The following is a 26813-nucleotide window of genomic DNA, read 5'->3' on the forward strand; positions in this document are numbered from 1 at the left end:
GAGCATGTGAACTATAAATGCAAGCTCTACCATATGCATGCTCATGTGAATTTCATTCTTAAAGGCAGGTTATTACATAATAATATGTATATGGATGGCTGGGCATGGTGGCTCATGCCTGTAATCCCAGCACTTTGGGAGACCAAAGAGGGAGGATTGCTCGAGGCCAGGAATTCGAGACCACCCTGGGCAACAAAGTGAGAACCTATCTCTACAAAAAAAAAATTTAAATTAGCCAGGCATGGTGACATGTGCCTGTAGTCCCAGCTATTCGGGAGACTGAGGTGGGAGGTTTGCTTGAGCCTGCTGGGAAGTCGAGGCTGCAGTGAGCCGGGATCATGCCACTGCACTACAGTCTGAGCAACAGAGGAAGACCCTGTCTCCAAAAAATAAAGGGCGGAGGGAGTGGGTGGGCAAAGAACATGAACAACACTTTTCAAAAGAAGGCATACATGCAGCCAACAAGCATATGACAAAATGATCAGCATCACTAATCATTAGAGAAATGCTAATCAAAACCATGATGAGATACCATCTCACACCAGTCAGAATGGCTATTATTAAAAAGTGAAAAAAAAAAAAGAAACAGGAGATGCTGGTGAGGTTGCAGAGAAAAAGGAACGCTTACACACTGCTGGAGGGAATGTAAATTAGTTCAGGCATTGTAGAAAGCAGTGTGGCAATTCCTCAAAGAACGTAAAACGGAGCTACCATCTGACCCAGCAATCTCATTATTGGATATATACCCAAAGGAATATAAATGGTTCTACCACAAAGACACATGCATGCATATGTACACTGCAGCCTACTCACAATAGCAAAGACATGGAATCAACCTAGATGCCCATCAACGGTAGAATGGATTTTTAAAATGTGGTACATATACACCATGGAATATTATGCAGCCATAAAAAGAACAACATCATACGGTTTGACATAAAGGTTTAAAAAAAAAAATGAGAATATGTCTTTTGCAGCAACATAATTGGAGCTGGAGGCTATTATCCTAAGCAAACTAACATAGGAACAGAAAACCAAATACCACATGGTCTCACTATAAGTGGGACCAATGAGAACACATGGACACAAAGAGGGGAACAGTAGACACTGGGGCCCACTTGAGGGTGGAGGTTGGGAGCAGGGAGAGGATCAAAAAACTGCCTATCGAGTACTATGCTTATTACCCGGGTAATGAAATAATCTGTACAGCAAACCCCTATGACGTGCAGTTTACCCATAAAACAAACCTGCACATGTACCCTGAACCTAAAATAAAAGTTAAAAATACCTGTAATTGATTTTGTTAAATGTCTGTGCTTATTATTCAATTATCCAAAGATATTTTTGCAAAGTTGCAGTTCATGTTCCCAAGACTAATGGCAAAACATGATGTTTGTGTTTTATGAGTCATCAATAAAGATTACAAGCTAACCTGCCACAAAAGTCCTTCTATGGTAAAGGTAGCATAAGTGTTGACAACACCTTCCCTCCTTTTTCCTGGAGCAGCACAAGCTTTTCCACAGCTGCTTTTGGGTGTCATCTCTTGCCCATGGGCTCAGGGAAAGAGGCTGCCACCAATGTGCCAGCAGGATGGAAATTTAAAACAGCCTTTCCCTTTGGCCTTCTCTGCTGACTCCAGAGACCCCACTGGGCCTACTTACCACAATCTCAACCCTAAGCTGGGCCTGCAGGATCCCATGTTGGAACCCTAAGACTGGCAATGTCATCTCAGGCCACACTGTTGCTCCCCCTTTCTGCCCCATCTCTTTCTCTTTGACACTATTTGTGTAGCTTTCTTTCTTTCTTTCTTTCTTTTTTTTTTGAGACGGAGTCTCGCTCTGTCACCCAGGCTGGAGTGCAGTGGTGAAATCTCGGCTCACTGCAAGCTCCGCCTCCCAGGTTCACACCATTCTCCTGCCTCAGCCTACTGAGTAGCTGGGACTACAGGCGCCCGCCACCACACCCGGCTAATTTTTTGTATTTTTAGTAGAGACGTGGTTTCACCATGTTAGCCAGGATGATCTCGATCTCCCGACCTCATGATCCACCTGCCTCGGCCTCCCAAAGTGCTGGGATTACAGGCATGAGCCACTGTGCCCGGCGGTAGCTTGCTTTCTTAATAGATTATAAGTTCCTTGAGGGCAGGGGCTGTACTTTGCTTATCTGTGTGCTTTGCACAATGTAAATTAATATAGTGTAAATAAATAACATATTTAATTTGGGGGGATTAATATTCTGGTTTTAAAGGTAACAGCCCCTAAGTTTAAGCTGAACATCTTACAATCCTAAATGATTGTATAAGGCCTACAGATAAAAAAACATTTGCTTCCTGCATTAAGAATTAAATGTTTCTAAGCAGTTTTCTTTTAGGGTGGTGGGCAGTGGTAGGGAGTTTCCCCCTAAGTACACAATGTTTACAGGCTTCTCTTTGCTCTGTTATTCATAACATGACCTTTACTGGCAGTAAGCACTTGAATAGTAAGACATTTTTTTTTTACTTCTTGTACTTTACCCATCATCCAAATCTATGTGTATGGATCCTTCCTATTTTTGTGGTTTGCAAGAATTTTAGTTCCATATTTTAGAATTGATAGAGTGCTATGCATTAGTTGCAAAGAGCAAATTTGATGTTGAGCTGCATGTTATATCTTCTTAACAAAAATCAGTGCCATTTGGCTTGAATGTCTAGTGAAAGTACACTTAAGAGTCACTATGATAAAGTTTAACCTACTAAAACATTCCACATGTTGCCACATGGGTAGTCCCTGATTGGATGATTTTTTTTTTCCCTCTGTTACAGTGTGGAAAGTGGTACAGGTAGCCTCGGTTTCCATCTGACACAGGAAAGAACTATGATGCAAAGGCACTGTGACCCCTTTCTGCCTGAAATGTCTCCATCTGCACACATGCCACCATCAGTCAACCTGGACAGGGACAGCCGGGGTGGTACCAGGTCTCCCAGGCTCCCTGCCTCCCTGCCCACCACTTCTCTGATCTTACCCTACCTCCTAAACCCACCCCAGGATCTCCCCATGTCCTAGAATTTTTTGCTTCACTCAAATATTTGGACATTGGATTAAGAACATGAAATTCCATATATCTCACTGAGGCCAACAGTATGTAGTTTTGTCACATAAATTATCACAGAAACAAGATAAATTCAGAAAGCTTAACAATAGCCATTTTCAGTAAAATCATATCGCATGTACAGCCCACAGAAATAGTGCTATTGTATTACAGATTTGTAGTGTTCTGTCAATAACTCTCATTTCTGTGACATTAATATGAGAAGGACCTGGGAAAATTCTCAAGACTGGTAAATATATTTGTAACCCAATGGGGTTTTTAATGTAACTTCATGATCTCAAGTAACAGGAAAAGAACTGAAACTCTAACAAAAGCTTCGTGGAAAAGCTTTCATCTAACACCTTTTTCTACATAGAGACTGAAATGAATAGACCATACTTGAATATTAAGATGCAATTACATTACATCTACATGTAATTAGAGATACATTTTTTAGCTGGTATTGAAACAGAATCCTAGGCTTGGAAAAAACTTTAGAAACCAGAAATAACCTCCTACTACTGCAGGAATCCTTCTTCAATACCAAAGACAGACACAGTCATTCAGCCTTTGCATATTTTGAGATAAAGCAATCTTTGTTTTGTGGAACGCCCTTCTGAATATTAGACAGTTCTAGCTCTTAGAAGCTTATTTCTGATAGTCAGAATTTGCCTCACTGAAATTTCCAACCATCAGTCAAGGGGCTGTTTGAAATAAGGGGAAGAATATAGGCTTTTGAGCCAGACAGAATTGGATTTGAATCCAGGGTTTATCGTGTACTAGATATATAGCTTTGTCTCTAAGCTTCAGATTTCTGATGTATAAAATGCTGTTGATGATGAGGATTAGAGATACCATTCATTAAGTGCCCGGAATATGGGAGAGACTCACTTGATGGCTGCCATTATTACCAGTAGCTGTCCTAGCTTTGGCTCTCTGACACAGCCAAATTGGCCTAGGGACATTTTTCCTTTGCCAGGAGAAAATGGCTTCCAGACCTCTGTAGCATCTTGGCAGTTTTTCTTTCTTTCTCTTTCTCTTTCTCTCTCTTTCTCTTTCTCTTCCTTTCTTTCTTTTCTTTTCTTTTTTCCTTCCTTCCTTTCTTCCTTTCTTTCTTTTCTTTCTTTCTTTTCTCTCTTACTTTCTCTCTCCCTTTCTTTCTGACAAAGTCTTGCTCTGTTGCTCAGGCTGGAGTGCAGTGGTATGATCACAGCTCACTACAGCCTTAAACTCCTGGGCTCAAGTGACCCTCCAACCTCAGCCTCCTGAGTAGCTGGGACTACAGGTGTGTGCTACCAGGCTCAGCTAATTTCTTTTTATTTTTTGCTGAGACACAGTTTCACTATGTTGCCCAGGTTGGTCTTGAACTCCGGGGCTCAAGCGATCCTCATGCCTCGGCCTCCCAAAGTGCTGGGATTACAAGTGTAAGCCACCGTGCTCAGCTCACCTCCACTGGTTTCTTAAAGAAAGCATCCCTCCTGTACATGAGCTCCTTCAGATATGAACATTTAAAAGAAGGCAGATGATTAATAAATACGTGCTGAAGGGACTACCTCTAGAATATCACAGGTAGTTGCTAAATATGAAACATTCACAGGTGTTCGCCATCTGCTCTGCCACCCAGACACCCTAGTGAGGACCAGCTGTTGCACCTGCACATCCTGCTCCAGCTTGATCTTGATCATGTTGTATTCTTCACAATCCCAGATCCTCTGCCTGTTCAGCTGCTTCTCATAGTCCTCTACTTTCTTCATGCGGTTGTTAAGATACTCCAGCTAAAGGCACAGGAAGACAAGGGAAAAGTTAGGGACCACCCTTGCCCCACCTCAATCTTTCGGATGGCCTGCCCAGCATGACACAGGGGAGAGTTTGGAAGTTTCATGGCTCCACAGGGAGTCTGGTGGCTTTCAGAAGTCCTGAATACCCAAGGCTTTTAGGACTTGGCTTGTATTGCCTAATGGGGTCATTACTCCAGAAACTCTAAGAGGAATGCTCCATTATGAAATTAAGTTCATCTCCTTGAAGTCTAAATATTTGAAAAAAAAAGAAAATAAATTACGCACAGACCCTGAAATCAGATGTTTATATTTCTAAAAAGTCTATTGGATCTTGGTCAAGTCACTTATTTGTTCTTCACAACTCTGAAATAAAGTGATAATCCCACACCCTTTAAAAAGGTGTCTTAAAACACCTTGGGCCATGAATATTCACAGCTGGGTGAGATACCCAGTAAACAGAGGGGAAAGTGACGGGCCCACGGAAAACACAGCAAGCTGCCCGGGTGGTACTCACCACCACCCAAGAGACAATCCCCATCTGCAAGGCCACACGGATTAGCTAGGAAATGCAGTAATGAACGCAGTAGCATTCAGCCACAGCAATTCTACTTAAGATACAAAAAGGCGGCCGGGCGCGGAGGCTCACGCCTGTAATCCCAGCACTTTGGAAGGCCGAGACGAGCGGATCATGAGGTCAGGAGATCGAGACCATCCTGGTCAACATGGTGAAACCCCGTCTCTACTAAAAATACAAAAATTAGCATGGTGGTGTGTGCCTGTAATCCCAGCTATTCGGGAGGCTGAGGCAGGAGAATCACTTGAACCAGACAGTCGGAGGTTGCAGTGAGCCGAGATTGCTCCACAGCATTCCAACCTGGTGACAGAAGCAAGATTCCATCTCAAAAAAAAAAAAAAAAAAAAAAAAAAAAAAGATAGAAAAAGGCTAGCTAGCAAATTCAGTCACAATAAAAATCACCCAGACCCCACGGATCACCCTTGACAGGCTCCACCCTTTACCTCTTTGGCATTATGAGCCTGAAGGGCTCGCTCCCATTTCTTCTTATTACTGGCCAGTAGCTCTTGGCGTTCCACCTCAAATGCTTTCTACGACCAAGAAGGAAAAACACTCTTGCATCTGTTTTGATTGGGCAGGTCCCACCAGTGTCAAAGAACTTTTAGGTAACTATAAGTGCCATACCACCGACCACATAGAAAAAGTCAAATCCGAATTCAGACCTGCCAAGTTTCATGAGACCAAATGGCTATGGAAGGAGCTGCATGGAAATTAGCGTTATGAAGACGATACTCCAAATGCAGAGAGGAGATGTGCCAACAGTCCCGTGGCTTAGTCAATATCAGAGGCAGGGAACTGGAGGAAGGCCAGTGCCCCTGTTGGCAGTCACACGGCAGGCCATGGTGTGTAATTCAACTGTGACTACCACTGATGCGTTGCCATGGTTGGGGATCCCATGAAGCAAAGGCAGCATGAAACTCACAAGGGGTAGGTTTGGGAATGCAGAAATGAGTCTCCAACAACCGAGAGAGAGAGAGGCCTCCACCTTCTTGGCTCTCTTCCATCTTGGAAAGGGCTAAATCTCAATCTCAATCTTGAACATTTCATTCAAATTCAAAATACTGATTCCTGAATCCTATGCAGCACTCCCCTTTGCCACTGTCCACCCCAATTGCCATAAAGAAACAAATAAATGCCTCACACAGGCTTTATGCTTATGGAGTGCTAATCCCCCTTTTTTATTCCCCAACCTCTTGCTCATCTTATTTTCTTTCAAAACACTTATTACCACCTGTAAAATAATATATTTAGTAACTTGTTTATTGTCTAACTGCTTCCTACTAGCATACAGTCTCCACCAGGAACTTTGTTTTGTTCACAGCTGTACCCCCAGTCCCCTGGAACAGTGCCCAGCATATAGCAGACACTTGATATGTACTTGTCATATGAATGAATGAGTAAATAAATTAATAAAACCTGAGAGCAGAAACAGAAATCAGCGGAGAGAGAAGTCATGTAGGGCCCTCCTTAGATTATTAGGACAGACCTAGACCTCCTCCCAGGGGCCCCCCAAGAGCAGAAACCAGGTCTTTTCACACCCTGTTACCTCAATGTTATAGAGCTCCTCACGAAAGGTTTTCATCACATTCTTCACCTGTTCTTCCATCCGCTCCAGAAGCAGGCAGATGTCATCTGACTGTTTCTTCAAATCCTTCACATACTGGTCATCCTTTGTTTTTAACTCCTAGAAAAGAGCATGTAAAAGTCTGGCCACAAACTGTGTCAGGAGCAGAAGGTGCCAAGCACTCTCTCTAGACCCCTCTCACCAGAATCTGTCAACGTTAGGACATGAAACTGTACAAAGAGGGCTGGGCACAGTGGCTCACACCTATAATCTCAGCACTTTGGGAGGCTGAGGCAGGTGCTTCAGCTCAGGAGACCAGCCTGGGTAGTATGGCAAAACTCTGTCTCTACAAAAAAATATAAAAATTAGCCAGACATGGTGGTGCATGCCTGTGGTCCCAGCTACTTGGGAGGCTGAGGTGGGAGGATCGCTTGAGCCCAGAAGGTCAAGGCTACAGTGAGCTATGATTGCACCACTGCACCCCAGCCTGGGAGATGGAGCAAGATCCTGTCTCAATAATAATAATAATAATAATAATAATAATAATAATCTGTACAAAGAGAAAGTGGTTTCAGAAGAGTCTTAGAAGGCCTGAGATAAAGCATAGTAGATGGAGTGGAATGGACTCTGCTCAGGGCAAAGCTCTTAACAAGCACCCAGGACCAAACCTCTCAATGTTATCACCTGCTGCAAATCTCCCTGCAAGCTCCCAGAAAGCCTAGAGTGTCCTAGCTGAGCAATTAATGTCCAGGTTCCAACATGAGAACATATCTACTGCAGACTAAGTTGCATTCCTTAACTAAGGACTAAACTCTGGAACAGCATTTGCTGTAAAAATACTATGGTCATGTGCTGCATAGCAACATTTCAGTCAATGATGGACCACATATACGACAGTGGTCCCATAGGATTATAATACGGTATTTTTTTTTTTTTTGAGACGGAGTCTTGCTCTGTTGCCCAGGCTGGAGTGTAGTGGCTCGATCTCGGCCCACTGCAAGCTCCACCTCCCGGGTTCATGCCATTCTCCTGCCCCAGCCTCCCGGGTAGCTGGGACTACAGGCGCCCACCACTATGCCTGGCTAATTTTTTGTATTTTTAGTAGAGACAGGGTTTCACCGTGTTAGCCAGGATGGTCTCCATATCCTGACCTCGTGATCCACCTGCCTCGGCCTCCCAAAGTGCTGGGATTACAGGCGTGAGCCACCGCGCCCGGCCATAATGTGGTATTTTTACTGTGCCTTTTCTGTTTAGATACACAAATACTTAGCACTGCATTACAACTGCTTACAGTATTCAGTACAGTAGCATTCTGGACAGGTTTGTAGCCTAGAAGCAATTAGTTATATCATATACCCTAGGTGTGTAGTAGGTTATACCATCTAGGTTTGTGAAAGCACATGTTATGACGTTCTCACAACAATGAAATCACCTAACAATGCATTTCTTAGAATATATCCCCATCATTAAGTGATGCATGACTGTATTTCTATTAGATAGCTAATAATTCTACAATTATGACAAAGCTTTTACTTCTAGTTAAAAGTTTATCCCTTGAAAAGACATCAAAATTGGAAGAGTTAAAATTATCTTTGTTCACAGATGACATGATCTTATATGCAGAAAAGCTAAAGATTTCACACACACGAAAACCTGTTAGAACTTAAATTCAGCAAAGTTGCAGGACACAAAATCAAAATTCAAAAATCACACTATTCACAATAGCCAAGAATTGGAATCAACCTAAGTGTCCATCAGCAGATGAATGGATAAAGCAAATGTGGTACATATACACAGTGGAGTACTATTCAGCCATAAAAGAGAATGAGATCCTGTCATTTGCAACGACGTGGATGGAATTGGAAGGCATTGTGTTAAATGAAATAAGCCAGGCACAAAAATTCAAACTTTGCATGTTCTCACTCGTTTGTGGGAGCTAAAAATTAAAACAATTGAACTCGTGGAGATAGAAAGTAGAATGATAGTTAGCAGAGACTGAGAAGGGTAGTGTGGAGGGTCGGGGAGGAATGGGGATGGTTAATAGGTATAAAAATATAGTTAGAATGAATAAGATCTAGTATTTGACAGCACAACAGGGTGACTAAGGTCAGCTAGATTTATTGTACATTTTAAAATAACTAAAAGAGTATAATTGGAATGTTTGCAACACAAAGAAATGATACATGCTTGAAGTGATGGATACCCCATTTACCCCAATGTGATTATCACACATTGTATGGCTGTATCAAAATATCTTATATACCCCATAAATATATACACCTACCCATAAAATTTTTTAATTTTAAATTTTTAAAAAAAATCTCAGGTGTGGTGGCTCACAACTGTAATCCCAACACTTTGGAAGGTGGAGGTGGGTGGGTAATTTGAGGTCAGGAGTTCGAGACCAGACTTGGCAACGTGATGAAATCCCATCTCTGCTAAAAACACAAAAATTAGCTGGGCATGGTGATGTGCGCTGTAATCCCAGCTACTTGGGAGGCTGAGGCAGGAGGATCACATGAGCCCAGGAGGTGGAGGTTGCAGTGAGCCAAGATCAGTCTACTGCACTCCAGCCTGGGTGACAGAGCGAGACTCTGTCTCAAAAAAATTAAATTAAATTAAATGTTTAAAAAATTTTAAATCAGTTGCATTCTTATATGCAAATAATGACCAATCCAAAATAGAAATTAAGAAAATAATCCATTTACTATAGCACCAAAAAGAATGAAATACTTAGGAATAAACTTAACCAAGTAGGCAAAAGCCTTGTACACTGAAAACTGTAAAACATTACTAAAAGAAATCAGAGAAGATACAAACAAATGGAAGATATCCTGTGCTTATGAACTGGATGACTCAATATTGTTAAAAATGTCCATACTATACAAAGTGATCTAGAGATTCAGTGCAGTCCTTATCAAAATCCCAACATCATTTTTTGTGGAAATAGGAAAACCATCCTAAAATTTGTAAAATTCAGAATCTCAAGAGACTCCAAATTGCCAAAATAGTCTTGAGAAAAGAACAAAGTTGGAGGCCCCACGTTCCCTGATTTCAAAACATACTACAGGCTGGGCACAGTGGCTCATATCTGTAATCCCAGCATTTTGGGAGGCTAAGGTAGGTGGGTCACCTGAGGTCAGGAGTTTGAGACTAGCCTGGCCAAAATTGTGAAACTCCATCTCTACTAAAAATGCAAAAATTAGCCAGGCATGGTGGTGCACGCCTGTAGTCTCAGCTTCTCGGGAGGCTGAGGCAGAAGAATTGCTCTAACCCTAGAGACGGAGGTTGCAGTGAGCCGAGATCACACCACTGCACTCCAGCCTGGGCGACAGAGCAAGACTCCGTCTCAAAAAAAAAAAATAAACAAAAACAAAACTGCAAAGAGCAACAGGAATTAAAGAATGTTGTACTGACATAAAAATAGATATATAGACCAAGGGAACTAGAGAGCCCAGAAATAAACCCCTACATATATGACCAAATGGCTTTGACAAGGGTCAAGATGATAAACGAATGATACATAAACCCCTGCATCTATGGTCAAATGACTTTTGACAAGACTATACAGTGGAGAAAGGATAGTCTCTTCAACAAATGATATTGAGAAAACTGGATATTCACAGGCAAAAGAATGAAGTTGGGTCCTTCCTTATACCACATACAAAAATAACTCAAAATTGATTAAAGACCTAAAACTATTAAAGTCCTAGAAGAAAATATAGAGGACAAGCTTTCTGCACATTGGATTTGGCCATAATTTCTTGGATATCACACCAAAAGCCCAGGCAACAAAATCAAAAATAGACAAATGGGGCTGCACCAAACTCAAAAATGTTTGCACATCAAAAAAAAAAAAAATCAAGAATAAGAAGGCAATATACGGAATAGGAAATCATAATTGAAAATCATATATCTGATAATGTCCAAAATACATAAAGAACTTCTGTAACTCAAAAACAACCCAATTTAAAAATAAGCAAAGGATTTAAATAGACATTTCTCCAAAGATGATATACAAATGACCAATAAACACATGAAAAAGATGCAGAACATCTCTAATCGTTATGGAAATGCAAATCCAAACCATAATGAGATATCGCCTCATACCATCAACACGGAAGCTATCAAAAAAACAGGATGTAAGTGTTGGTGAGAATACAGAGAAGTTAGAACCCTTGTGTACTGTTGGTGGGAATGTAAAATGGTGCAATCATTATAAAAAACAGTATGAAGGTTCCTAAGAAAATTAAAAATAGAATTACCATATGACCCAGCCATCCTACTTTTAAGCGTACATCCAAATAATTCAAAGAAGTATCTCAAAGAGATATGTGTATACCCATGTTCATAGCAGCATTACTCACAAAAGCCAAAACGTGAAATCCAACCCAAATGTCCATTCACAGGAGAATGTATAAAACAAGATGTGGCATATATATGCAATGAAATACTACGCAGCCTCAAAAAGGAAGGCAGTCCTGTCACGTGCTACAACGAAGTCCATCTATACTAAGCCAAATATGCTAGTCACAAAAGGACAAATGCTGCATGATTTCACTCACAGGAAGTATCTAATAGAGTAGTCAAAACCACAGAAACAGAAAGTAGAAAGGTGATTACCAAGGTCTAGGGGGAAGGGGAAGAGGGAATTGGTGTCTAAGGGGCATAGAGTTTCCATGCTGCAAGATGAAAAAGTTCTTAGAGATCTGTTGCATCTGAATGCTGTATACTTAACATGACTGAACAGTTTTTTGGTTTTTGTTTTGAGACAGAATCTCACTCGCTCTGTCACCCAGGCTGGAGTGCAGTGGCGCAATCTCGGCTCACTGCAACCTTTGTCTCCCATGTTAAGGCGACCCTCCTGCCTCAGCCTCCTGAGTAGCTGAGATTACAGGCATGTGCCACCATGCCCGGCTAATTTTTATATTTTTAGTAGAGATGGGGTTTCACCATGTTGGCCAGGCTGGTCTCAAACTCCTGACCTCAAGTTATCCGCCTGCCTCGGCCTCCCAGAATGCTGGGATTATAGGAGTGAACCACCTCATCCAGCCCATGAACTATACACTTTAAAATGGTTATGATGGCAAACTTAATGCTATGTGTTTCTTACCATCATAGAAAAAAGTTTATAACATGACTTGTACAGCATTCTAAATAATGAAGTAAAAGGTTTCTACATTTTTCCATTCAGGAAAAGCAAACCAGTAACCCAGCTAAATCCCAGGCAGATCCCCTGTGGCTGGGCTGGAGTGCCCGGGCCTCTTGCCTGCTGTAACTCGCTGATGAGTTTATTCTTATCTTCTAAGAGTCCAGCACAGTGCAGCTGTTGGGTATTGAGCATTTCCCACAGCTCTTGGGGAATTCTCTTCTGCTTGCCCTCTTCCCACTTTGAGGTGATTTCATTGAATTTGTCCTGGCTGGTCTTAACTTCATTCTCCAGCTTCTCAATCCTGCAAATACAAACATGCCAGCCATGCCAACCCAGCTCCAGATGCTGCCTTCCAGTAGAGCAGGTACGTTCTCTAGAATCTCTAGAATATAAGACCCAGGTACTAGGCACTGCCCAAACACACCCGCCCAAAATCAAACTCAATGCTGAGAAATCTTTTCGTTTAATGCTTGACTGTAAATAACTGAGGCCAAGTAAAGAAAATGACACATAGCAAAAACAGATCAACATTAAGGCTACACACACACACATACACACGCGCGCACACACACACACACACCAAGATCGATTGGTCACCTGCTTCTGAGTAAGATGATAACACACAACAGTTAAACGCTGGGTCTCTGGAGTCACAGAGCTTATGTTCAAGTCCTGACTTGGCTCCTAACTGACTGTCAACCTTTTAGACAAGTTGCATAACTCCCTCAAGCCTCACTTTTCTCTTCTGTAAAATGGCGTGGATGAAAAGTATCTACCTTCAAGTGGCTGGCTGTTGTCAGGATGAAATAAGATGCTGCACACAGCACAGGTGCTCAGCATGGGAGTCACTTAACACATGGTGCTTAAATTATCAATTTTTTATTAGCAACATGACCTCAAGTGTCTGGCTACTCCTCTCCCAAGTTACCAATAAATGACTAGTGGAATGTACAAATATGGAAACTCCACCAATGAGTAATGGAAAATAGGGACAGCCTTTCCATAAATTCCAAAGAACCTCCGTGATAGAGCACACCGAGGCTGGGGCGAGGTGGCAGGAAGGCAGGAGAGCTGAGCTGGGGCCCCTCTGGGAACAGTGGCTAAGATATCTGCCAGAGACTCTCTGCTCCTTGTAACAGACTAATCCTATGAGAGCACCTCCAAACAAACCCCCTGAGGAACCGAAGTCACAGCTTAAACATCCTGCAATCCCCTCTTCCTGTCCCATCCCCCACCCACCCCACCTTCCAAGCTAGGACACTTTTTTAATTTAATTGACTTTTTTATTTCAAGAAATGAGAAAGAGCTGTCAGGTCATCTTTCCGCAGCACACTGACCTTGCAACCTGCCACCTGGGACCTTCAGCATTCCTCTGTGGCTAGAGGACAAGGCCTAACTCCTTGCATGACCTTCCCTGCCTTTCACAAGCCGACCCTGCTGGGAATCTGCCGACTCCATTGCTGGCACAGCCCATACAGGCAGTGGGAAGTTTCGAGAATAAAAGTCACCCACGTTTACTGGTAGGGCTGCTAAAGTTGCTAAAGAGGGAACTGCTTATGCTGAACAACTAAAAATATTGTTAAAATCGACCCCTGTATGTATATGATGAGCCAAAATGGTCAAGTGGTTGCTTTTTTTTTCTTTTTCTTTTTTTTAAAGACTAGGTTTCACTCCCATTGCCTAGGCTGGAGTCCAGTGGCACACTCTTGGCTCACTACAACGTCCACCTCCTGGGCTCAAGTGATCCTCCTGCCTCAGCCTCCTGAGTACTGGGACTACAGGTGTGCACGCGCCACCACGCCCAGCTAATTTTTTGTGTTCTTAGTAGAGACGGAGGTTCACCATGTTGGCCAAGCTGGTCTCGAACTCCTGACCTCAAGCGATCCGCCTTCCTCGGCCTCCCAAAGTGCTGGGATTACATGCGTGGGCCACCCCGTGCCTGGCCAAGTGGTTGTTCTTCTAATTGTTTAAGAAATTAATTGAAGAACAATCCAAAGCTTAAACGAGGACCTGCTATCAGTCTGCTTCTGTGTGCAAACCAAAGAAGTTTAATTCTTCTAAGCCGCTTATGCCTCCCTGCTGGACAGCCTGAGACCTGGGACACGGGCGTGCAGGGCAGCCTGCCTCCTGAGGACTGGAGCTGAGGACTTGACACAGGTTCTTGTTATCCCTGTGAACCTCCATCCTTCTAGGCATGGAGCCCTTAATATTCTTTAATAATGCTGCCACCTTTACACATAACACTGAGGTGTTCGTGGGTCTGGTCATTCTCACCAATTGAAACCCAGGACTGCCCAGTTGACCTTCTTAGCCTCTTCTCTTTTCTTCCATTACCCGCATACATCCTTCACTATCATGCCATTCCCAAGCACATCATGTAATCTCACACCTCTGCTCAAGTGTTCCCTCTGCCTAAAATGCCTACTCTTCAACTCCTCAAATTCCTATTCATCCCTCACAGCCCAACTCAACGTCACCTTGCCTGGGAAGTTTTCTGTAATCTCTGCAGATAATATTAAAGGCCTCCTTGTGTGTGTTACTACAACCCTTTACACATTATCTATTTTACCACGAATTATGGGTGTTTCCATGTGTCTCTTGACTAGACTGTGAATACCACAAACAGAGGCCGTGTTTCACTCCTTTTGTATACACACAGCTTGGCACGTATCAGCAACGTAGTGCTCGAGGAGGGGAGGAAAGAAAAGAGACGAGATAGCCGGGCGCGGTGGCTCACGCCTGTAATTCCAACACTTTGGGAGGCCAAGGCGGGTGGATCACGTGAGGTCAGTAGTTCGAGACCAGCCTGGCCAACATGGTGAAACCCCGTCTCTACTAAAAATACAAAATTAGCCTGGCTTGGTGGCGCATGCCTGTAATCCCAGCTACTCAGGAGGCTGAGGCAGGAGAATCACTTGAACCTGGGAGGTGGAGGTTGCGGTGAGCCGAGATCACGTCATTGCACTCCAACCTGGGCAACAAGAGCGAAACTCTGTCTCAAAAAAAAAAAAAAAAGAGAGAGAGAAAGAAGAGGAGGGAGGGAGGGAGAAGTTATAAGGGCAGGGAGGGAATTGTCTAAGGTGGACAAAGTCACCCTCCAACGATTCGGGAGAACTGCCGGACCCATGGAGATTACCTTCATGTCCACCAGGTGCAGAGTAGCACAGTCCTTACCTTTGACGCTTTATCTCCTCTTCTTCGACTCTCCTGTGAATCTCTCTGATATCTATAGCCACTTGGATATTTGTCACCAACTCAGTGCCACAGAGCAGAAGTTTAGCCAATTTCTGAAAAGAGAGAGATAAGAATTTACAAAGCTAGAACACTTTGTAAACAATGTATAAAGTCTGAAACATTTTTGCACAACTGTCCGCAGCTTCTATCCATTCAAGCAGGAAGCAGCAACTACCTTAAGACTTTTAAGAGTAGCCTCTGTGTAGCAACCCTTTTCTATCATGACATTTGTGATGTGATTTTACAGCTCACAATTTAAAAGCACTCTGCAGTTCTTGGCCAGGCACAGTGGCTCATGCCTGTAGTCCCAGCACTTTGGGAGGCCAAGGTGGGTGGATCATTTGAGGTCAGGAGTTCGAGACCAGCTTGGCCAACATGGTGAAACCCCGTCTCTAATAAAAATTCAAAAATTAGCCAGGCATGGTGGCGGGTGCCTGTAATCCCAGCTACTCGGCAGGCTGAGGCAGGAGAATCATTTGAACCTGGGAGGCAGAAGTTACAGTGAGCCAAGGTCACGCCGCTACACTCCAGCCTGAGCAACAAAGTGAGACCCTATCTCAGAAAAAAAAAAAAAAGAAGAAAAAGAAAGAAAAAAGAAAAAGAGAAAGAAAAGTCCAGTATCCAGTCATAATATGATGAGGCCTGGAGAAAAGCCGCTGCGTTTGGCTAGAAGGGCATCATTAGTATCCTACTGTGGTAAGTTTTTGTCCAATCCTGGGCAAAATAAAAAATTTAAAAAAAAACACTCTGCAGTTCTCGATGTACTTTATTTATTCACTGTAGAGAAGGCACCAGCCAACTTTTATACCAGCAGATATTGTACATTCATCTCAGCCTTTTCCCCAGCAGATCTCCAAGTGACTGACACTGCCGGGAGCCTTTCGAAGAACCTCAGTTGGGGAGGTGAGGCAGGTAATGACAGTGAGGCAGATAATGACAGTGAGGCAGATAATGACAGTGAGGCAGGTAATGACAGCTGTGCTCCCATGTCCATTTCTCCCTCTCCTTTTAGTAACAGAACACTCAAATTTTTGCTGGGATGTGGCTTCCCAAAATAGGTACCTTTCCCAGCCTCCCTTGCACCTAGAATACTATCTGATCAGTGACACAGGAGAAGTGATGTGTGCCACTTCTGAATTGTGACTTTAAGGGAAAAAGGTGTACCCTCTGCTGCCCCACTTCTGCCCCTTCTCCCAGGCTGGCATGTGGGGCTAAAGTAAAAGGTGACGCGCAGATAAAGGCAACTCAAGCAATGGCAGAGGGAGCTGAGGTCCCATCATCAAGCAGACCCCATCCATGTGAGCCCTGGACTACTTATACTCAGAACTGTTGAGACAGAGAAACAAGCTTCTGCCGTGCTGCAGCTAATGATATGTGGAGTCTTTCGTTACATGGATTCTAAGGCAGGAAAAGATTGTAGCTGGCTGCACTGCTGTCTCCTTAATGGGCTCAGGGATTTTGTAATTGGTGCCATCCTTCTAAATCCCTCTTCCTAAATTCCATCTCCAGTATCTTCACTCCTAGCCTTGTTGTGATGTTATTCAAGATGATAAATCCTCTCAACAAAAAGTTCAAGTACCCTTAGGTTATGCCTAAGTTTTTTCAAGTCTTTTTGGAACTTATAAACTCTCCAACTCTCAAATAATTTTTAAACTAGGAACCTATAAAACTTCTACACCAAGGAGTCACAGAAATGACCAGAGACTTCACTTGATCTCACTATTATATGAAAAATTTGAAATGTAGTTTCATTGAATACAGAACAGAGCTTTAACCCAGATATCCAGGGCACTCTAGATTTTTTGTTAATGCCTGCAGTTTTATCACTTGTACCAAATGGTTTTACGTGCATAAGGAAGTAATGGCTTTCCTGCAGTTTGGGGTTATTTTCTAGTTTCTACTCAATGTGAACATCAGACAGTTCTGTATAAGTACCATGTGCTAACCAATTACTGGAGTTCCAGAAATTTCTGAATCAAGTATTTAAGACTCAAAGTAAAATTAAAAATCCAAATGTCAGTCACCAACAGACCAAAATGCCCCTCACCTTTATGAGATCCAGGGAAAGCATTTAAATGGAGGTCCACATACCATATGTCTAAATATTTTTAAATTATAGTATCATGTAAATTGTTAAATAAAACATTCAGCTGGGCATGGTGGCTCACACCTATAATCCCAGCAATTTGGGAGGCCAACACGGGCAGTTCACCTGAGGCCAGGAGTTCAAGACCAGCCTGAACAACATGGTGAAACCCCGTCTCTACTAAAAATATAAAACTTAGCCAGGCATGGTGGTGCACGCCTATAGTCCCAGCTACTTGGGAGGCTGAGGCAGGGGAATTGCGTGAACCCAGGAGATGGAGGTTGCAGTGAGCTGAGATCATGCCACTGTACTCCAGCCTAGGTGACAGAGTGAGACTCTGTCTCAAAATATATATATAACATAATATATATAATATATAATGTTGTGTATATAATATATAATATGCTTTATATATAATATATATTATATATTACATATACTATATAGTATATTATATATTACATATACTATATAATATATTATATATTACATATACTATATAATATATTATATATTACATATACTATATAATATATTATATAGTATATATATTATATATTATATATACTATATAATATATTATATATTATGTATATATGTATAAATATATAAATTTATATATATATTTATATATATAAATTTATATATATTTATATATAAATTTAAATATATAAATATATAAATATATACTATATAATATATACTATATATACTATATAATATATACTATATACTATATAATATATACTATATACTATATAATATATACTATATACTATATAATATATTATATATACTATATAATATATTATATATACTATATAATATATTATATATACTATATAATATATTATATATACTATATATTATATATACTATATAATATATTATATATACTATATAATATATTATATATTATGTATATATGTATAAATATATAAATTATACATAATATATAAAAATATAATTTATATATAATATAAATTATATATAATTTATATAAAATTATATATAAATTATATATAATTTATATAAAATTATATATAAATTATATATTATATATAATATAAATTATATATAATATATAATATAAATTATATATAATATATAATATAAATTATATATAATATATAATATAAATTATATATAATATATAATATAAATTATATATAATATATAATATAAATTATATATAATATATAATATATTGTATATTATTAATATATAATATATATTTAAAATATATTTTATATATATCCTCCTATCACAGTACCTTTATGACAATTTAAAAGTCCTCGTTTGAATTCAGACACACCTCAGAGTTCTACTGATAACTGGGTGGCTAAGGAAGAGCCTGCCTCTGGCCACAGCTCCCAGCCCACCCCCAGCTCTGTCCTGCAGGCATGTGGATTTCCCCAACTGCACATCCAAGCTCCATCTATACCCTGTGGCCATCTGTCAGCCCCAGGGGTTGCATAACATTGGCCTCATCTGCCCTGAGCAGGACAGACTCTGGGAAGAGGCACATATAGGTTGAAGGTGGGCTCAGAGTCATTCGGACCGGGAATTTTGGCTCCCACTGGACTCAGTAATCTAGAGGGGACAATGGGGGTTTGAAGGGACATGGACAAGTCTACTTGAGGGGGTGTATCCGCAGGAAATCCAGAGCAGAACCTGGACCCCCATCGTCACCACTTTTTTTAATGAGCTGGAGCGTCCAACTAATGCAATAAGGGCAGAAAAAAAAATAGAAGATATAAAATTAGACAGGAAGAAATAAAACTCATTATTTTCAAATGATATGATTATAGATGTAAAAAAATATTCAAAAGAAGCCACAGGTAACTATTAGAATTAACAAGTGAATTTGGCAAGGTCACCAGATACCAAGGCAATGTATTAAAATCAACTGTACATTTATATACCACCACGAACCATTATAACCTGAACAAAAAGTACAAAACATTGCTGAGCCAAATTAAAGAATACCTCCCATGGATTATAAGTTCTATTCAATCAATTGAAATTCCAGCAGGTTTTTTGGTAGAAATTGACAAGCTGATTCTAAAATGTATATGGAAATACAAAGGGTCAAGAATAGCCAAGACAAGGCTGGGCGCAGTGGCTCATGCCTGTAATCCCAGCACTTTGGGAAGCTGAGGCAGGAGGATTACCTGAGGCCAAGAGTTGGAGACCAGCCTGGCCAACATGGTGAAATCCCGTCTCCAGTAAGAATACAAAAATTAGCTAGGTATGGTGGCACATGCCTGTAATCTCAGCTACTCAGAAGGCTGAGGAAGAGAATGACTTGAACCCAGGAGGCGGCGGTTGCAGTGAGCCAAGATTGTGCCACTGCACCCCAGCCTGGATGACAGAACTAGGCTGTTTCAGAAGAAAAAAAAAAAAAAAGAATAGCCAAGTAGCCAAGACAATCTGGAAGAACACAGTTAGAGAACTTACCTTACCAGACATCAAGAACTGTCATAAAGCTACAGTAATTAAAACTGAGTGGAATTGGCACAGAGCTGGTGATATAGTTTGGATATAGTTTCGATCTTTTGTCCCTGCCCAAATCTTATGTTGAATTTTAATCCCCAGAGTTGGAGGTGGAGCCTGGTGGGAAATGATTGGATCATGGGGGTGGATTCCTCATAGTTTAGCACCATTCTCTTGGTGTTGTTCTCATGATAGTGAGTGAGTTCTCGCGAGATCTGGCTGTTGTAAAGTGTGTGGCACCTCCTTGCACTCTCTCTCTCACTCCTGCTCCTGCCATGTGAGATGCCTGCTTCCCCTTTGCCTTCTGCCATGATTAGAAGCTTCCTGAGGCCTCCTCAGAAGCAGAAGCCACTATGCTTCTTGTACAGCCTGCAGAACCATTAACCTGCAGAGCCGATTAAACCTCCTTATAAATTATCCAGTCTCAAGTATTTCTTTACAGCAATGTGAGAATGAACTAATACAGACAGACATATAGATACCGAAAAAGAGAATGGAGAATGTAGAAACGAACTCACACATACATGGTCACCTGATTCACAACAAAGGTGCACAACAATGCAGTGGGGAAAGGATGATCTTTTCAGTAAACGGTGCTGGGTCAACTAAAAATCTACACAGAAAACAATGAACCTGGAACCCTACCCTTACACGACAGACAGAAATCAATTCCAGATAGGTCATAGGCCAAAATGTAAATGATAGAATTATAAAGCTTCTAGAAGAAATGATAGAAGACTATCTTCATAAATATGAAGTAGACAAAGGTTAAACAGGACACAAAAATAATGACCACTAAAAACATGGTAAGGCCGGGCACGGTGGCTCACGCTTGTAATCCCAGCACTTTGGGAGGCTGAGGCAGGCAGATCACTGGGTCAAGAGATCGAGACCATCCTGGCCAACATGGTGAAACCCCCGTCTCTACTAAAAGTATTGCACCACTGCACTCCAGCCTGGTGACAGAGCAAGACTCCGTCTCAAAAAAGAAAAAAAATGATAAACTGCAGGGTCAAGGGTGGGGCCCAGCCTGCCCAGATCTTAGGTCAGAACTAATAATCAATACCTTAATCTTGAGGAAGGGAGCATTTTTGTGTACATTTCTCCTTGATGCCAAGGCTCTTCACTACTTAGGTCCTAAGTGAAAGGAACCTTCAAAACCTGCTAATGAAAACAATATTATCTCTTTGGTTTTATACCTAACTAAGGAGTGCTCGGGGTGAACTGTATATCAGCATTTTAAAAAATCTAATATCCCTTTGTCCTACACAGAAATGCTCAGAGATCACTGACTTTTTTTTTTTTTTTTTTTTTTTGAAAGAGAAAGAGTCTCCCTCTGTCACCCAGGCTAGAGTGCAGTGGCCTGATCTCGGATCACTGCAACCTCCACCTCGTGGGTTCGAGGAATCCTCCTGCCTCAGCCTCCTAAGTAGGGGGGACCCCAGGCGTGTGCCACCAGGCCCAGCCAACTTCTAGTATTTTTAGTAGAGACGAGGTTTCACCATGTTGGCCAGGCTGGTCTTGAACTCCTGACCTCAGGTGATCCGCTCGCCTCGGCCTCCCAAAGTCCTGGGATCATAGACGTGAGCCACCGCGCCCGGCTGAGCTCACTGACTTTTAAATGAAGAGAACGAAGTACAAAAAAGTGACATGAATCATCTACTCTGCAGTAGGTAAAAGATCAGGAACAAAAACCCACATCAGTCCAGTATCCTTTCCACAGTAAAATATCTTATCCCTAACACAGTATGAGATATTCAGTGATCTCTCTATACCTCTGTGCTCTATAATCATATTCAGCAACCTGAATATTTTTTCTCACCAGAAGTGATCTCTCCTCTGCTCTTAAAAGTCCCACCTATACTTCTAAGACAACTCAAATCCCACTTTCTCCATCGAACTTTCCCTGACCAGGCCAGCTTGGTGAGTTCCTCTCCATATCCGAGTTCACACGGTATCACCATTTTTGCCTTTCACTTAACATTGATTAAATGCAGCATTTTGCCAGTTCTGGTCTGCTGTTTTGAGCTGCTGTTTATCCCTCAGCATCCCAGGAGCTGTTTCATCGCCATGGAGGGTAATCAATGATTTTCTTTTTTGTGTCTACTGAGTACAAGCTACGCACTACCCCACGGCTACAAGAAGAGGCTCTCATTCTCACAGTACATACAGTTTCACTGGGGCACTTCAGGCACACACATCTGAAAAGTCATATGCAGCAGAAAGCAATCTAAAATGAAAAGAATAGCACAGACAGGAAGTATTCAATGTGTGGAGAAAGGGAGCTCACGCTGGGCTGAGGAAGAATCCAAGGAGGATTTGGGTCTTGAGATGGTTGTTGAAAATGGGAAAGTGGCCAGATGAGAGGAGAGAAGAAGAGGAGAATAGAGGGGACCTGGCATTCCAGATGATCAAAGGCACAGAGCAGAAATGAACAAAACCCCACTGGAGGGGAGTGAGTGGATCCGCCTCACCAAAGTGGAAGGCCCAAATTAGGTAACAAACAGGAGATATGTTTGGAAAGTGAAGATGGGAAAAGACTACCAAAGGCCTTGAGTGCCCAAGCTAAAACATCTGGACTTTATCCTATGAAGAGTAAATACCATTAAAAGTGCATGAGCAGAGAAGAGACAGCGTAAATATAAGAAACTGTCATCTGAAAGCTCACTCCTAGAGAGCTCTCAAATGGGAAAGATTCTATTCAGTTCTGCCTAGAGACAGCAACATGGACCACATGATTTCTTCCAGTCTAAATGTGAAAACCATGATGTCACACCCAGCTCACTGGTCTTCCAGAGCCCATCTGCCAACTAGTTCATACCAATCGGCTTTCTTCTTTCTGTTTGTAGCTCTTGCTTTGATCCTCCTCACTCTCCTTCTTCCCATCTAAATATTCTCCAAGTGCTTCCCTGTGATGGAAAAAAGCAGAGAAAATGAAGTTATTTCTAGTACTTAAATTCTATATTTAAAGGTTTTGGCCTGGCACAGTGGCTCATGCCTGTAATCCCAACAGTTTGGGAGACCAAGACAGGAGGATGGCTTAAGGCCAGGAGTTCAAGATCAGCATGGCCAACATAGCAAGACCCCCATCTCTATTTATGTAAAACAATAATAATAATAATAATAATAATAATAATAATGGTTCCATTGTACTTCCTATATAAATATATATTCCATATGGATTAAACTTTAAATATTGGCCAGGTGCAGTGGCTCACACCTGTAATCCCAGCGCTTTGGGAGGCCAAGGCAGAAGGACTGCTTTAAATCAGGAGTTTGAGACCAGCCTGGGCAACATAGAGAGACACTATCTCTATCATTTAAAAAACTTAAATATTAAAAAAACAACAATCATAAAAACACTAGAAGTAAATACAGGAGAATATCTATATAATCTTAGCATAGAAAACCCATCTTTGAATAAGACCAAAGTCAGAAAATAAAAAGATTAAAAGATTTTACTTTCTAAAATTTAGAAATTTTATCCTTGAAAGTCAAGGGATAAACTGATAAAAGATATTTGACAAAATTTTACTATCCATAAAATAGGAAGGGCTCCTTCAAATCAATAAACAAAAGACAAAATACCAAAGAGAAAAACTGGCAGAGGATATGAACAGGCAGTTTCCCAAAGAAATACAAATGGCAAATAGGCATTTGAAAATATGGTCAGCTTCACATATAATCAGAGAAACCAAAACCCTGTGAGGTGTCATTACTCTATTATGAGACTAAAAAAGATTTTAAGGGTTGACAGTATCAGGTGGGAGCCCAGCTTTCCACACTCCATGGGTGGGAATGTAAAGTATAACAACGTGTCTAAAAGGCAGTTCGGCAAGATTTGTCAAAAGCTTAAACGTGCCTTCCCTCTGACCCAACAATCCTATCTTTAGGAATTTTTTACAGAAAGCCTTTACAAGTACATAAATAAATATGCACGAGAAAGATGATTGTAGCACTGACAATACTCGTAAGACCATGGAAACATTCTACATACATATTAATAGCTGACTAATTAAGAGGAAACAATATTTCAAAAATACTTTGTAGCCTACAAAAAGAATGATGTAATACCTAGCAGCAGGGAAAGATGTCCACAGCAGTTAAGTAAAGGGAGCCAGTTTTAGAACAATATGTAGACTATAATACACATTTTCTTTTTAAAACAGGCTTGGCTGGGCGCGATGGCTCACGCTTGTAATCCCAGCACTTTGGGAGGCCGAGGCGGGTGGATCGCGAGGTCAGGAGATCGAGACCATCCTGGCTAACACGGAGAAACCCCGTCTCTACTAAAAATACAAAAAATTAGCCGGGCGTGGTGGTGGGCGCCTGTAGTCCCAGCTACTTGGGAGGCTGAGGCAGGAGAATGGCGTGAACCCGGGAGGCGGAGCTTGCAGTGAGCCAAGCCGAGATAGCGCCACTGCACTCCAGCCTGGGCGGGAGAGCGAGACTCCGTCTCAAAAAAAAAAAAAAAAAAAAAAAAGGCTTATATGTGCACAGGACATTTTCTGGAAGTATATATGACAAACGAATAACAGCAATTACTTAAAGAACAGGAATTAAATTACTGAGAAGTTCTATTTTCTACATTTTTGTATTGCATGAATTTTCTAAATAGTGCATGTGTGTGTGCTTGTCTGTGTGTGTGAATCAGAAAATGAGACTAAAGGGGCGGTGGCGAGATAAAGTTCCAGATTATACACTTCTTCAGAGGACGCATGGGGGAGTGACCTCACCAACCCCCACACCACTTACATCATCAAGACCCTGCTCTCTCTTCTGGCACACAGTGGCCAAAAGGGCTACCAGTACTGCCTTAGGAAAAATGAAACCTCAACATGACACAGCAGGTTTGTTTTTTTGTTTGGTTTCGTTTCGTTTTTTGAGACGGAGTTTCGCTCTTGTTGCCCAGGCCGGAGTGCAATGGCGCGATCTCGGCTCACTGCAACCTCTGCCTCCTGGGTTCCAGCAATTCTCCTGCCTCAGCCTAGCAGATCTCTTTATCTCATTCTTTCTTGACTTTTTCTAACTCTGACTTCCATCTCTACTCCCTTTGTTCAAAGTCCAGGACAATCCTACCTAGGGTAACACTATTTTGGAGATACAGAATTGAGTTACCATCCTCCACTCCCAATCTAACCAAAACCCCTTGTTTTTTTTCTTGTCATTTCATTGGCTTCCCTATTCTTATTGAACATGCTCTTTGTTTTCTTACCAAGTAAACTATTTGTTCCATTTTACTCAGGTCTTCAGCTATTGCCAGGCTTATCATGTTCCCATCACCACTCAAAAAATTCCCTTGACTTTCTACTTTGACCACCAATTAATGACCAACTCTATTTAAATAATCCCTTCCAAGTGCTTTCTGGATCAAAGATCAGTGCTTCAGAAACAAACAAACAACAACAACAACAACAAAACTATGCAGTCCAGATATGCTATAATTTTTTTTTTTTTTAAGACAGAGTCTTGCTCTGTCCCCAGGCTGCAGTGCAGTGGAGCCATCTCGGCTCACTGCAGCCTCCGCCACCCAGGTTCAAGTAATTCTGCTGACTCAGTCTCCCGAGTAGCTGGGACGACAAACACGCACCACCACACCCAGCTAACTTTTGTATTTCTAGTAAAGATGGGGTTTCACCATGTTGGCCAGTCTGCAGATATGCTATAAATTCTTATTAACTACTATTAACTTAAATCTCATCACTGTCTTTTATGCATCATTTTTTACTGCTTAGCACTGTACTGTCCGATATGGTAGCCAATAACCACATGTGGCTATAAAGCACTTGAAATGTGCCTGGTGCAAATTGAAATGCGCTATGAGTGTAAAATACACTCTAGATGGATTTTGAAGACTTTGAACAAAAAATATTTGCAATATATCTCATCAGTATGATTTACACTGATTGCATATTAAAATAATACTTTTATATATTGGGTTAAATAAATTATTAATTTCACCTGTTCTGTTTTTACCACTTTCAATGTGGCTACTAGAAAACTTGAAATGACATATGTGGCTGATACTGTATTTCTGTTGTTCAGCAGTGTAGAACTAGTATGTTCTCCAAAGGAACTGTTTCAGACTTCTGTCTATTCAGATTTGAGCTCCCTCCCTCCTGGGGGCTGAGTCCTCTTTTGGGAAGCTGTTTCCTCACCCCCGCCCCATGTTTGTGGTCTAAATGGGAGCTGCCATCTTGAATACTCTACTTCCTGACCAATTCTCAGGATTTAAAAAAATTGGAACTTGGTTGATTGTCTACCTGGGTTTAGAGTTCTAAGTTGGAAATAACTTTCCTTCACTGCTTCCTTCCAGTGTTGCTAACTGAGAAACCTGAAGTCATTCTGTCTTTACGCCTTTCTTTGCATGTGACCATGTTTTTGTTTTTTATATGTGACCATGTTTTTTTTGTTTTGTTTTATTGTGTTTTGTTTCGTTTCACTCTGGAAGCTCGTAGGCCCTTTCTCTTTATTCTCAGTGTTCTGAACTTTCTCAATGGTGTGCCTTAGGGTGGGTCTATTTTCATCCATTGTGCTAGACATTTCAATCAGGAACCTCATGATCTTCAGGTCTGAGACATGTTCTTGAATTCTTTCCATGATAATATGCTCTCTGCTCCATTCTTTCTGGATCTAGAAAAGTGATAATATCTTCTAATTAAAAAAAAATATTTTTCTCTGGCTGGGTGCAGTGGCTCATGCCTGTAATCCCAGCACTTTGGGAGGCCGAGGCGGGTGGATCACCTGAGGTAAAGAGTTCGAGACCAGCCTGGCCAACATGGTGAAACCCTGTCTCTACTAAAAATACAAAAATTAGCCGGGCATAGTGGCAGGCGTCTGTAATCCCAGCTATTTGGGAGGCC

General features: G+C 41.4%; 1 protein-coding gene across 2 annotated transcripts in view; it reads right to left on the bottom strand.

The window, feature by feature from the left end:
* Window positions 1-26813, bottom strand: part of DRC1 (dynein regulatory complex subunit 1) — a 57179-nt gene that overhangs the window by 21815 nt on the left and 8551 nt on the right. For both annotated transcript variants that reach the window (XM_019020621.4, XM_019020619.4), the window contains exons 2-7: window positions 22772-22859; window positions 15309-15421; window positions 12252-12435; window positions 6965-7102; window positions 5862-5948; window positions 4719-4841 (exon numbers count right to left, since the gene is read on the bottom strand). In XM_019020621.4, the coding sequence (XP_018876166.1) occupies window positions 4719-4841; window positions 5862-5948; window positions 6965-7102; window positions 12252-12435; window positions 15309-15421; window positions 22772-22859 (733 nt within the window). The remainder of the gene's footprint in view (window positions 1-4718; window positions 4842-5861; window positions 5949-6964; window positions 7103-12251; window positions 12436-15308; window positions 15422-22771; window positions 22860-26813) is intronic.

The sequence above is a fragment of the Gorilla gorilla genome, chromosome 12 (genome assembly GCF_029281585.2).
Source record: "Gorilla gorilla gorilla isolate KB3781 chromosome 12, NHGRI_mGorGor1-v2.1_pri, whole genome shotgun sequence".
Classification (NCBI taxonomy): Eukaryota; Metazoa; Chordata; class Mammalia; order Primates; family Hominidae; genus Gorilla; species Gorilla gorilla.